General features: G+C 37.0%; 2 protein-coding genes across 2 annotated transcripts; both read right to left on the bottom strand.

Annotated features, from left to right (window-relative positions):
• Positions 1 to 7,647: 7,647 nt before the first annotated feature.
• On the bottom strand, positions 7,648 to 8,743 carry LOC127790369 (uncharacterized). The gene has a single exon (XM_052319851.1). It carries the CDS (start codon positions 8,100 to 8,102, stop codon positions 7,764 to 7,766), a length of 339 nt encoding a protein of 112 aa, XP_052175811.1. The 5' UTR covers positions 8,103 to 8,743; the 3' UTR covers positions 7,648 to 7,763.
• A 580-nt stretch (positions 8,744 to 9,323) lies between these two features.
• On the bottom strand, positions 9,324 to 13,288 carry LOC127789785 (probable anion transporter 3, chloroplastic). Its single transcript, XM_052318773.1, has 8 exons — positions 12,639 to 13,288; positions 11,382 to 11,608; positions 10,725 to 11,076; positions 10,586 to 10,630; positions 10,286 to 10,432; positions 10,030 to 10,167; positions 9,911 to 9,944; positions 9,324 to 9,826 (listed from the first exon to the last, which is right to left on the bottom strand). Exons 1-8 carry the CDS (start codon positions 13,050 to 13,052, stop codon positions 9,657 to 9,659), a joined length of 1,527 nt encoding a protein of 508 aa, XP_052174733.1. The 5' UTR covers positions 13,053 to 13,288; the 3' UTR covers positions 9,324 to 9,656.
• Positions 13,289 to 13,746: the final 458 nt, after the last annotated feature.

The following is a 13,746-nucleotide window of genomic DNA, read 5'->3' as shown; positions in this document are numbered from 1 at the left end:
CAATATGTATCACAAGGATTGGAAGAGAAGCTGCAAACCAGGAAGGCTAACAAAACTCAACATGGTTGCACCCAATTTCTCTATAAAGATGCCAGGGATCACAGGGGGCTATCACAAAAGCCACTGAGGGCCTTGGCCAGTGGTATATATTCATAGAAGAAATGTTGGATGTGAAATACAATCTCCACTTTTATGAACCAAAATTTCAGTCTTATCTCTCTCTGGCAAAGAAGAACTCAACCTCATACATTGCTCTCCCTCTAAACATGGGTCAAATGTGACATTAAATGAACACTTTAGTTCTTATCATGTAATATCAAGCCATTCTCCATCAGTTGATTCTGGTTGAACCCTTCTCAATGGGAGAAACAGATATTACCCATGTTAGAGAGATTTTCAAAAGAATGGTTGCAACCTTTCACTTGTTTGGGAAGAGATCCAAGTCAAGAAAGTAGAGGTTGTAACTTTTCAAATTCTATTTACACACATGAATAGTTGTAACCTTTAGTAAAGGATTGTGCCTCATTTGTTTTAAATTTAATTTAACTGGTTATAATCTTTGGTGAAGGAGTTTACCTTTGGTAAAGGGTTGTAACACACAAGAATTAGTTATATCATTTTGTGAAGGATTGTAATACATGTGAATAGCTGTACCTTTGGTGAAAGGTTGTAAAATTATTTATAAAAAGATTGGTGTGTTGTTGGATAAAAACAGTTTTTGAAAATTCATATGGTTTCTCTCTTCTTATTCTCCTCCTACATTCTTACATAAAACTTCATAATATTTGTGCATACAAAAACCTATTCTTTGTATTCTTTTATTGCAGAATTAGAATACAAAGTTTCTTGTGTTTGTTATTAATTCCGTGTGTTTGGGTTTGTTTTCGAAAATTGCACATTCGTCAACTAACATTATTCTTGATTCCATTGTATCTTGGAGGTTTGTTTGGATCCCTTATGCATTATATTTTGGGACAAACAAAGTCTTAAGAAAAATGAATTTTTGTGCCTTGGAATCTTTGAGTTATTACAACATATTTATCATTATATCACCACAATTTTTTCAACAATCTTAATTTTTTTTTCTTAAAGTTGTGATGGCTCCACCGACTTCCTCTCTACGAGACTTTGTTGTTGATTTTGTGAAATTAGAGAGATTTGAAGGATCTAATTTCCGTCGTTGGCAAAATAAACTACATTTTCTCCTTACCACACTTAATGTGGTATATGTGCTTACAACACCAAGACCGGAGGAAACCAAAGAAGAAAGTTTGGCAAATGCAAGGGCAAAGCAAAAATGGGATCAAGATGACTACATTTGCAAAGGGCACATTTGCAATGCTATGTCAAATGCTCTGTTTGACCAATACCATATCAAGAATAGTGTAAAGGAGATTTGGGATGCTTTGGAGAATAAGTACATGTCCGAGGATGCCACGAGTAAGAAATGTCTAGCCTCTAAATTTCATCAATATCGTATGGTGGACAAAAGAAAGGTAATTGAATAATTTCATGAAATAGTTCACATTTATAACCAATTTCAACAACATGACATGAATATGGATGAATCCTTTGTTGTATCATTCATCATTGATAAACTTCCTTTTGGTTGGAAAGATTATAAAAAGAATCTCAAGCATAGAAAGGATGATCTTTCCCTTGAGGAGTTGGGCCGACATCTTCAAATAGAAGAGGACTTTAGAGTGAATAACTCTGATGAAAACAATGGCCAATCTTCTAATGTTCATGTGGTGGAGAACGAAAAAGTTACCAACAAAAGGAAAGAGGGAAAACAAAACTCTTCAAAGAATAGGAAGAAGAGAAAATTTGACTCTAAAGACAAGGATTCAAAGAAGAAAAAGGGGCCATGTTACAATTGTGGTAAGATGGGTCACATAAAAAATGAATGCCGCTTTTTGAGGAAGCAAAAACAAGATGGAAACTCCAACTTCATGGCTATGATAAGTGAGGTGTTCATGGTGGAGAATGAAAATGAGTGGTGGATCGATTCGGGTGCCACTAGGCATGTATGTAAGAATCGAAACCTATTCGTCACTTATGAATCTATTGAAGATGGAAAAACCCTTTACATGAGAAATTCCACCACCGCAGCCGTGCTTGGCAAAGGCAACATCAAATTGGAATTTACTTTTGGGAAGACTCTCACTATCACCGATGTTTACCATGTGCCGGAAGTTAGAAAGAATCTTGTGTTCGGTGGTCTTCTTAATAAGTTTGGTTTCAAACTTGTATTTGAATCAAATAAGTTTGTGTTGTCTAAGGGAGTCTTTGTTGGGAAAAGATTCTATTGTGATAGAATATTCAAACTCCATACTATAATAAAACTATATATTCCGTTTACATTATTGTTGATTCTTTATCTTTATGGCATTCATGTTTAGGACATGTTAACAATAGAAGGTTACATGATATGAATGTACTCCAATTAATTCCTAATTGCAAACATGACATGGAAGGGAAATGCAAAGTATGTACACAAACTAAAATCACAAAAACACCATTTCTTAAAATTGAAAGAAAAACCTCTTTACTTGAATTTGTGCATAGTGATGTATGTGATTTACATAGTACACCTAGTAGAGGAGGGAAACTTTATTTTGTGTCTTTTATTGATGATTTTTCTAAGTTTTGTTATGTGTATCTTATGCATACTAAAGATGAAGTATTGGAAAAAATCAAGATATATTCAGCTGAAGTAGAAAACTTGTGCAATATTAAAATTAAATGCCTTAGAAGTGATAGGGATGGTGAGTATTATTTCCTAAATTTTGTGAAGATGTAGGAATTGTACATGAGACTTCGATTACTTATACCCCTCAACAAAATGGTGTAACAGAAAGGAAAAATATGACTTTAATGGAAATGGTTAATGCTATGCTTAGTAACTCGGGTTTAAGTAAAGGATACTCGGGAGAAGCATTGCTAACGGCTTGTTATATTCTTAACCGAGTACCTAGTAAAGGAAATAAAGTTACACCATATGAACTTTGGAAGAATAGAAAACCTAACTTGCCTTATTTACGTGTTTGGGGTTGTAGAGCTATTGTTAGGTTATCTGATCCAAAGATTAAAAAATTGGATGTAAAAGGAATAGAATGCATATTCTTAGGATATGCAGAACATAGTAAAGGGTATAGGTTTCTAGTTATAGAACCTAATAGTTCAGTTGAAGTTAACAACATGATAGAATCTAGAGATGTTATATTTTATGAGAATAACTTTACTACTATTCATAAACCTACAAATTCGAATGTCGTTTTACTGGTAGTAAGAGAAGATAATAAAAGAAATGCTAATGAAGAACCTCCAGAGTTGAGGAGTAAAAGGGCTAGAAAAGAGAAAACTTTTGGACCCGATTTCATTATGCATCTAGTGGAAGGTACTAGGGACTCACACATAAATCAAACTGCAATTACGCAATCAATTGAGTCTGATCCTCTCACGTATGAAGAGGCAATGAAATCTAATGATTCCGCCTTTTGAAAAGAAGCAATAGATGAAGAAATGCCATCTATTATGAATAACAAGACTTGGAAGTTGGTAGATCTTCCTCCGGATTCTAGACCTATTGGTTGTAAGTGGATCTTCAAGAAGAAGATGAAAGTAGATGGAACCTTAGACAAGTTCAAAGTAAGGTTAGTAGCTAAAGGCTTCACTCAAAAGAAAGGCCTTGATTACTTTGATACCTACGCACCGGTTGCTAGGACAACTACTATAAGAACATTGATTGCTTTGGCATCCATATATAAGTTTGAAATCCATCAAATGGATGTTAAAACAGCTTTTCTAAATGAAGAGTTGGATGAGGAAATATATATGGAGCAGCCGGAAGAGTTTATCTTACTGGGACAAGAAAGAAATGTGTGTAAGTTGATTAAGTCATTGTATGGCCTTAAACAGACACCTAAGCAATGGCATGAGCAGTTTGACAAAATTGTTGTTGCCAATGGATTTAAAATCCATGAAGCAGACAAATGTGTGTATAGCAAGTTTAATGAGCACAAGGGTGTTATCATTTGTCTGTATGTGGATGATATGTTAATATTCGGAACAGACTTAGAAGTTGTAAAAACTACTAAGTCATTGTTATCATCCAACTTTGATATGAAAGATATGGGACTTGTGGATGTGATTTTGGGAATTAAAATCATAAGAAAAGATACCAAGATCACACTTACTCAATCACACTATATCGAAAAAGTATTGAAAAAAATTGATCATTTTGATTGCAAGTTTGTATCTACTCCATTTGATCCAAATGTTAGAATGTATTCTAACACCGGTAGAGCGGTATCTCAATTAGAGTATGCTCGTGTTATTGGATGTCTTATGTATGCTATAATATCTACAAGACTGGATATTGCTTTCGCCGTTGGAAAAATGAGCCGAGCAATCCAAGCCTATTACATTGGCAAGGAGTCTATAGAATTTTGAAATATCTAAAAGGAACCGTGAATTATGGCATACATTACTCTGGTTATCCTTTAGTTTTAGAAGGATTCACGGATGCTAGTTGGATCACCGATCGAGAAGATCATGCGTCAACAAGTGGATGGATTTTCACACTTGGTGGAGGTGCTATATCATGGGGTTCAAAGAAACAAACTTGTATAGTGGATTCCACCATGGCATTTATAGCATTAGCTTCATGTAGTAAAGAAGTGGAATGGCTAAGGAATTTATTGATTGAAATTCCTATTTGGCCTAAACCTATGCCTCCAGTTTCTATCCATTGTGATAGTGAGGCTACGTTGTCTAGAGCATATTGCCAAATATATAATGGAAAGTCTAGACACGTTGGGTTAATACATAGTATGGTTAGACAATTGATCTCAGATGGAGTTATTACTGTGGACTATGTGAAGTCAAGTCAAAACTTGGCGTATCTTTTGACAAAAGGCCTTGCAAAGGATTTAGTTTCTAAAATGTCAAAAGGAATAGAATTGTGGCCAATTCATAATCATCAATGATGGAAACTTGACCTAACACTTAAAACATCAAGATCTTAGATTCAATGAGTAAAGTACGTCATATGAGTGATTGCAAACATTTAGGTTAATCCCAAGGTAGAGATGTTTGGGAACGTATCAATAATGAGAGGTTGAGCTAATTTGCTCTTAATAGGCTTATATAGAAATCTATAAAATGCTTTAGATACATTGGCATTTTCGATAAGCCTACCTATATGAATATTGGGGATGGTGCCGTCTCCAAAGTGGTTTGGCAAACTACTCAAGGTATTCATGAAAGGAAAACCAAGATATGGGACACATGGCCTATTCACGTGTCGGTGCTTATGAACACAATAAGGACACTCAAACGAGTGCGTGAGGTATTTCCGGTTAATTAGATAGGGTTGCTGGTTCAAAGCTTATCTACCATGCCACCTTGGTTGACATTTGAAATGCTTTCACTACGTGAAGGTTCAAGTCCAAAAGACACCTTCATTTATGCATAAGTTTGGCTAACTTACACAAGAGTTTTTCAAAACTTCATTCATTTTGAAAATGGTGGAGGATTGTTGGAGAGATTTTCAAAAGAATGGTTGCAACCTTTCACTTGTTTGGGAAGAGATCCAAGTCAAGGAACTAGAGGTTGTAACTTTTCAAATTCTATTTACACACATGAATGGTTGTAACCTTTAGTAAAGGATTGTGCCTCATTTGTTTTAAATTTAATTTAAGTGGTTATAACTTTTGGTGAAGGGGCGTACCTTTGGTAAAGGGTTGTAACACACAAGAATTAATTATATCATTTTGTGAAAGATTGTAATACATGTGAATGGTTGTACCTTTGGTGAAAGATTGTAAAATTATCTATAAAAAAATTGGTGTGTTGTTAGATAAAAACACTTTTTGAGAATTCATATGGTTTCTCTCTCCTTATTCTCCTCCTACATTCTTACATAAAACTTCATAATATTTGTGCATACAAAAACCTATTCTTTGTATTCTTTTATTGCAGAATTAGAATACAAAACTTCTTGTGTTTGTTATTAATTCCGTGTGTTCAAGTTTGTTTTCGAAAATTGCACATTCGTCAACTAACATTATTCTTGATTCTATTGTATTTTGGAGGCTTGTTTGGATCCCTTGTGCATTGTATTTTGGGACAAACAAAGTCCTAAGGAAAACGAGTTTTCGTGTTTTGGAATCTTTGAGTTATTACAACATATTTACCATTATATCACCATAATTTTTTCAACAACCCATAAGGCTACAATTTCTCTTTCTCTAATGGCAGACAAAAAAGGTTTACATATGACAACATCTGGCTGAACTGGGAGTCTTCCATTCCATAGTTTTCCTCATCATTGGGTGCCTCTTTCAACCCCACGGTAGCAATTTGTAGAGGCCACAATAAGATTGCTTGTCCTCTGAAGATATAAACTATATATGTATAAACTGCCAGCTCCTGATCTTTGCCAAGCACCTCTATTGCACCTTTCAGCTCATTAAGATCTGAAAACTTGGTTGATTATGGACTCCATTAAGAGAGGGAAGATGACGATTGCTGATTAGCCACTCCACAACATACTGACGAAACTAACCCCAGTTTCGATCTCACACCCCGCCTAAATTTTTTATCTCTAGAAGTCAAATAACAAGATCTTTCACCTGAAATGATGTACCTTTCACGTCCTAACACCCTACAAAAACCTCCTTTTCCTCTGCTATTCTATTACTCAGGATGTTACCACAAACAATATAGATTTTTGACACCTTGTCGTCACCAAGATAACTGAAACTATATTCAGCTGTCAAAGTGGAACGTAAATCAGAACAAAATGCTCTATTGGAAGATACAGACCTTAGATTCTAAAGTAATTCAACATTGCAATTTGCAGGTAAAATAACCATTCATTGAATTAACGACGTCAGCTTTGACCCATTAAAGCAACAGTCTTCAGCTTCTTCAATGCAACACTAGTTTGTTTATATAGTCTGATAGACACCCTTGCTTTCAGCTAAAAAGGTGCATATGGTTTCAGTCTGCTCAATGCTCCAAAACAAGCAGATTCTTACAAACACTTTGGTACTCTGGACTAGATCTCTCTCTACACTATATCCTATGCTAGCCAAAAGGAGGATCTTTTCTTCCAATTGTCAACTAGTATACGAAAAGTCAACCATTTACAAGAACAAAGCCAAAAACAGGCAGAGACATATGTGACTGAGAATATCCCCTAGACAGAGCAGAAAGACATATTTAGTTGAAGTACCAGAACCAAAATTAGACAGAGACATGTTCAAGTTAAATTGAGGTTAAATTTATTTCAATGCATCAACAATCAAATTCATGGATGAAAGTACTAGAGTTCTCAACCTAACATATAATGAAGTCCAGTGACGACCATCATGGCTGCCAAACTCAACTGAAAATAAGTAAATTTAATCACTAATAAAGCAGCCTAAACGGATGTATTGCAGTTCTCAAAAGAACAATTCAATGTCCTAGCATCAAAATAGATGAAAATAGAAACATTCAGCTTCCGGAATAACAACTTCAGTTGCAATACTCGAGATGTCAATTGCCAAGAGAAACTGGAAAATTCTGTACAAACTGAACTACATGCCGTAACTAGTGCAAAAATCATTCATCTTAAATAACGAAACCATGCTTCAATGGAAAATAAAGGAACTGAGGCATCCATACTAAAGAGTGAAGTTTGATTTAAGGAAAAGACAATTATGTTCTATTACAGACCTATCTGCAACAAAAGAGAAAATCTTACAGAAGTATCAGAAGGCCTGTAAGACGGGCCTTTTTCCAAGCCTCTTAATCTCTCTATCCATTTGACCAGTAAGCATCAATCCAAACATCTTGAAATCACACAGAAGAGACCAGAAGGGATGTCCAAAAGAGGCTGGGAAGTTCCCTTCAATGAACAAGTGGCTGTACCAGGCTAGACCATACCCAAACAAAGGTACAAAGAACAGAAACCACCAATTGAAGCACACAGAATATATCAAGCAGAGAATACCAATGAGCGTGCCCACAAAATGCCAACGCCTCGTGGCTGGTTTTGAGTGCTGGCTCATGTAGAACGACCAGAACTCTTCCATGCTTCTGAAATTCATATCTTCAAGACAGCCAAATGGAAACCCTAATCAGAATTTCGACTGTTGGGCCTTCTCGGAAACCCTGATGTCAATTATACCCAACTCTGAACCTTGATGATCATTGGATGCTCAAAAGGAAACCCGAATTCGAATTTTGTCAATATACGAAAACCAGAAGCTTGATCATTGGACATTCATGAAACCCGAATCAGTAGTAAACCCTAGCTGGGTTTTCTCGACTCCCTTGGAAGAACTGCCTGAACGCCCGCTTCTAGTTGCAATTTGATAACAAACCCAGAAATCCGCAGGCCAAGTTTGAGCCAGTGGCTCGGAAGAAAACCAGAAAATTTTGTGGTTCTGGACTCTTTCAAGTTTCGGTGGCAAAAGAATTTCAAGATGGCAGTTTGGGGTAAACTTGATCTTTTCGCCCACCAATAGGTGGAGTAGTTAGTTTGTCCTGAATGAAAAGTTCCAATTTTCAAACAACAATAAGGACTTCTAAGGCCAAATTTGTGGGCTCTGATCTATGAGCAAGGGTTGGGAAATTATCTGAAACAGTAAAACGGGGTTTATAGCATCAGCTTGTGGAGAAGTCTGAATTCAGGGATGGACACGCTGAACGGTGTCAATCATTGGCCTGTTTCGACTTTGAGTTTTTCACCTATCTCCCCGACACTGCTAACCACTTTGACCACTATTTTTTTCTTATTCCATGGCCAAGCATTTTACAGTGCAATACAAATGAGTCTTTTACTCGAATCAATGGAAGATGCAATTGACTAGTGACCTACAGACTTTAGTTCAAAATTGATGGTAAAAACAGCATGATTGAGTGGCTTGGATTCTTAAAAGACTGTATGTCTAACTCTTTAATAACAATATTATTTATTTTTAAAATAATAAATTGACGTAATATGAGATAAAAGAAAAATATATAACAACTTAATTATAAAGTTGAGAAGTGAGTCAGATGACACTTGACATCACACGAACAACTCTATCAAATCATACTTGTATTATCTATCATATAAATACTTTTATCAACCTCTATTGTTAATCATAATAAAAAATAATTCTTACTAATGCGTTTGGACAAAAATGCAGCCTAAATGGAAGCCATTATAGCTAATCTAGATTTTATTCTTATAATATTATTATTATTATATTTATTTTTTAATATTAAATATTAAAAATTCTAAATAAATTTTAAATGTGATTTAACATATGAAAATTTTTTAAAACATATGTCCCTGCCCCAATGACCCTTTACCTCTGATCAATGTTCAAAAATTTGCAAAAATAAATAGATTTGCAAGGCAATTGCAGGATGCTTCCATTTTACTAGCATTGCATGGCCTCATCCAGGCAATATCTTTAAATCACTATTTATACAAAGAAATAGCTTCAATTATTCCTTCTCCTCCTCAATGTACAAAATAGAAAATACTTGAAAAAAACAGAAAGAATGACTCACTCAATCTGAATTCCTCCTCTTCTTAGTTGTGCAATTGTTGGGTGTTTTGGAACTAAATAAATCAAGCTTTTTTTTTTTTTTTTTTCTCTTTCTTTCGACTAGAAGACTCGCTCTCCAGTAGCATAGAGGTTCCAGAAAATAGTCGTTAAGAAATACAGAGCGGCTGTGACAGTAAGAAACGCTTGAAAAGATCCCAGCCACTGCACAAAGTAGCCTGTTCCAACTGTGCTGACTACTGCAGCCATCGTCCCGACTGAGTTTGAAATGCCTGCGCGAAAATTTTTGCAACAAAGAATGTCAGCAGAGCGAGAAAACGCGAAGCAGGAACCTGCAGGTGGATCGTAGAGCATACCGTGGAGGAATCCTGCATGCTGAGGCGCGATTTCCTGATCGAAAAATGGTGACAGCCGAGTCAGCTACTTGTCACAGGCGTTCACACAAGCAGAGGTATAATGCAATGGAGGAACTTACTTGCATATTGAGGAGAAAGCCAGCTTGGCTGAACGAGCTCAAGCTGAGTGCAGCTGTGATGAATATGGATGCAATTACTGGTGTCTTGGCATAGTTCAAGCAGAGTAATGAAATCCCAGGCCCAATGAAGCCAATGGACTGTCATGTTTTACCCCATTTTATTATATGATTCTTCGATCCCAAAAAGTCGAAAGCATAGGAAAGATATGGAAACAAGCTGGAATTGGTTTTTCTCCAGATGGAAATTGAAGATTACCTGCATGATCTTCCTGACTAATGTCAAGGAGTAACCGGCTTTGATTAAGGAATCTGATATTGCTCCTGCAGCGTACCCTGAGATCGCCATTGTTCCCCAAGGGACAGCGCTAAACCAGGCTGCTTGTCGTAGATTCACATCAAATACCTGTTAGTACAACCGGAAAGCATAAAGGTTAGCAGCGAGCGTGGTGTAGCTAAACGACATGAAAACATAATGTAATCGCTAGTTAAATTAACTTTGTGCTTGAAATGCAAGACATTTTATGCTTATTTGATCTTGATAAGAGATGAAGCTCACAGTTCTAAAATATACAGGCATCCATGAGAGAAGAACAAAGTATCCCTGCATTCAAGAACACATTTCAGCTCACGAACGCAAATACAATCACATAACTAGGAAAAAGAAGAAGGATTTAACAGTAAAGAGTTGCACTTGCCCAATTGTTTGTAACGTTGGCAAGGATTATTGCCCAGGTGGGCAACTTTGACAGCAAGAGGCTCAGAGGCAGGGGCCTGCGCTTGTTTACTGATGAAGCATCGGATTTCCCAGCTTGGATCAACTGCAGCTCTGATAAGCTGATAAACCGGCTTTCTTGTGGATCATCTGTCACCCCATATGCCCATAAGGTGAGCCAGAGAAGTCCAAGAGCCGAGAATAAAATGAAGGGACCTGAAATCCCAATCGATGACATAGCAATTGGTGTGAGCACTAAGCCTATCACATTTCCAAGATGAAATCCAGCCATGGATATTCCCACTGCCGTAGCTCTTTCATGGCTCGGAAACCACCTGATATATGTGAAGTTCATTACAACCACCTCTTAGCTTGGATTAGCAACAAATCGTTCCAATATCGCTGCATGAAAATCACTAATGTACGAATATGTATGGTGAATTGCATTCAACTTCAGCCTGTTTCCCAAAAAAGCGGTTTCATTAAGCCTATGATAAATAAACCGTATCCTGGGTAAAGATGTGATAATTGGGTTTTACCTAAAGATTGTATCTAAATCATCGGGAGTGAACCCTGTACAGAAGAAATTACCTACAAGGAACGAGACTCTCTACAACAGCTGAAAATAAGGGCTATTTACCTCGATAAGAGGGTGTTCATGGAAGGAAGCGCCACACCTTCAGCGAGGCCAAAGAAGGTACGAGCAGCCAAGAGGGCAGCGGTGGAGTGATTTGCAGCCCATGGAGTGAGGAGAGTGGCCAAAGACCAGAAGGCGACACCCCAAGCCAACACTGTCTTTCCTTTGTACTTGTCTACCAAGCCTCCTCCAATCAGTGATGAAAATATGTATCCCCATAGGAAAGAGGACTATGCACATATGCAGAAGTAATGTCACCTGTTAGTACATCAACTAATCGGCACAACAAATAATATTCCGACTACTAGGACACATCGCTTGATTAGAATGAAGAAAACGGCGCAATAGTATAACTGTTCTACAAATGCTTTTGCATAAAACTTTTGGTAGATTCATAGCATTTTCCAGTGAAAAAAGAAGAACAAACGGACACAAAGAGGGAAAGTAATCCAAGGCCACTGAACCAACCACCCCACCTTAATCAAACATGGTTTCTATTCGAAATTTATATATTCAAGGATCACTGTAATCTTATTCAAAATTAAGGGAAAGAAATGAAAGCCATTTAAGATTGCAATACAAGAAATGTAATTCATTAGGTGGCAATTAATATATTGGCCTCACTGGCCACATTGCACCCATCCTATCATCCATTTATAGGCAGAGAGTACTAATTAAGTAAGTAAATAATTAAGCCTGACCCACAAAGAAAATCAACTACAATAATTAACTCTTAATTTGTTGATCTAATTAGTTTTGCAAAAACTAATGAATCATGAAACATAACATTATCCAAAATTGGCGGCCTAATTGCCTGAAAAAATCACATACATGAGCGTTCCGTATATGTTATATGCGATTTTGTTTTGTTACTTGCGTCGAGCAACTCTTATATTGTCTGATGCTGGCAAAATCCTATGAGAGTGTGGGACAACCCCTTGGTAAACCCAGTCCAACAACATAAAAGTTTGCTGACACAAGCAACATAAGAGGGCTAATGTCATATGTATTTTAGCTATGAATAGATTGGGGATTAGTAATACAATATACATATATGTTTTGGCTATTAATTCAATGCATAGGTTTCTTAATCTACATGCATGAACTGCGTAGATGTAGCTTGACAGGTGTTTTTGGACATTTTAGGAAACACAGCTTTAATGCATATCTTAAAAGGTGGTGAAGTTTCTGAACTTTCCGGGAAAATAAGAAAGAAAGATAGAGAAAGGAAAAGGGAAAATTAAACCATTAGTTGATTACCTGAACGATGCCCAAGAAGGAGCTGCTCCAGCCATATTTGGCAGCGAGGGGGACGACGGACACGGACATGACGATTCTATCCGCATTGCAAAGGCACATGACGCACGCCATCAGCGCCACCACCTTGAACCTCTCCGGCACGGAAGATTTCCTTTCCAGAAGCCCTCTCTCTACCCGCTCCGCCGTACATTTCGCCGCCGGCCCTCCACGCCGCCTGTCTCCGCCACCACAGCTCAGGTACTCCGGCTTCCGGATCCCCTCTCCTGCCGAACATATTTTTGAAGCGATTGGCAAATGGGTTCTCTTCAAAATGGCCGAATCGACATGGGTTTTGGATAAGAACGGAGATTTTTTTGGATTGGAATTAGAGAGACGCAGCAGCAGGGAGTAATTGGCCGAGGCGGCGGCCGCCATGAGAGAGAAACAAATTAATTGATGCTGGAGATAAGAACAGAATGAACAATGCAAGTGTCGTTTCCCTTACATGAGCGAAGTGGGATTTGGTTGGTGCGAATGATTCGATCATTGGCTTTTATCTGAACCCCCAAAGATTGCAGATTGAATAGAAAATTACTGTTTTGGGTTCGATTGGAGCTTTCTGCGGCTTCTGGGTTGGTGAGGGCGGGCGTTAGCATTACGTTCCATCTCTGGTAAAGTACGATGGAAGTTGTTAATTTTTTTCTCATAGTTTCATTAATTAAGAACGATAATGGAGCAGGGGACTCTTGTTTTGTGTGTATAATTATAATAATTAGTACGCAATTAAACGATTTTGTACTAAACTGTGGTACACGTGGCAGTTGTTGATAGCAGTACACGTCCCATCTCACCAACCATTGGATGCAAAGCCAGGCCGCCAACTACCTCCGGTTTTGGTGGGAAATTTCGTTTCATCCAACGTTCCACACTCAAAAGTCATATAGTTTGTGGAATTTGGCTGATTCATATATATATATATATATATATTTAAACTTATAATAATTAATTTTTTAAAAAATTTTACCAAAACACTTAAGTCTAATTTTATTTTAAATTTTACCCAAAATAATTTAAAATATAAAAAGTCATCCAATAAATTTTTATTTAATTTTTTTTATAAATATATAAT

This window comes from Diospyros lotus, chromosome 14, assembly GCF_014633365.1.
Source record: "Diospyros lotus cultivar Yz01 chromosome 14, ASM1463336v1, whole genome shotgun sequence".
NCBI lineage: Eukaryota > Viridiplantae > Streptophyta > Magnoliopsida > Ericales > Ebenaceae > Diospyros > Diospyros lotus.
Note: the sequence above shows the minus strand (reverse complement) of the source record. Positions and strands in the feature narration are given on the sequence as shown.

What these genes read in the sequence shown, in the direction of transcription:
- LOC127790369 (XM_052319851.1), bottom strand. Translation starts at nt 8,102, where the DNA reads ATGAATTTCAGAAGCATGGAAGAGTTCTGGTCGTTCTACATGAGCCAG.
- LOC127789785 (XM_052318773.1), bottom strand. Translation starts at nt 13,052, where the DNA reads ATGGCGGCCGCCGCCTCGGCCAATTACTCCCTGCTGCTGCGTCTCTCT. An exon ending in ATGAACACCCTCTTATCGAG is followed by an intron (nt 11,077 to 11,381) that starts GTAAATAGCCCT and finishes CACATATATCAG; the next exon opens with GTGGTTTCCGAGCCATGAAA. An exon ending in CCAACGTTACAAACAATTGG is followed by an intron (nt 10,631 to 10,724) that starts GCAAGTGCAACT and finishes TCTTGAATGCAG; the next exon opens with GGATACTTTGTTCTTCTCTC.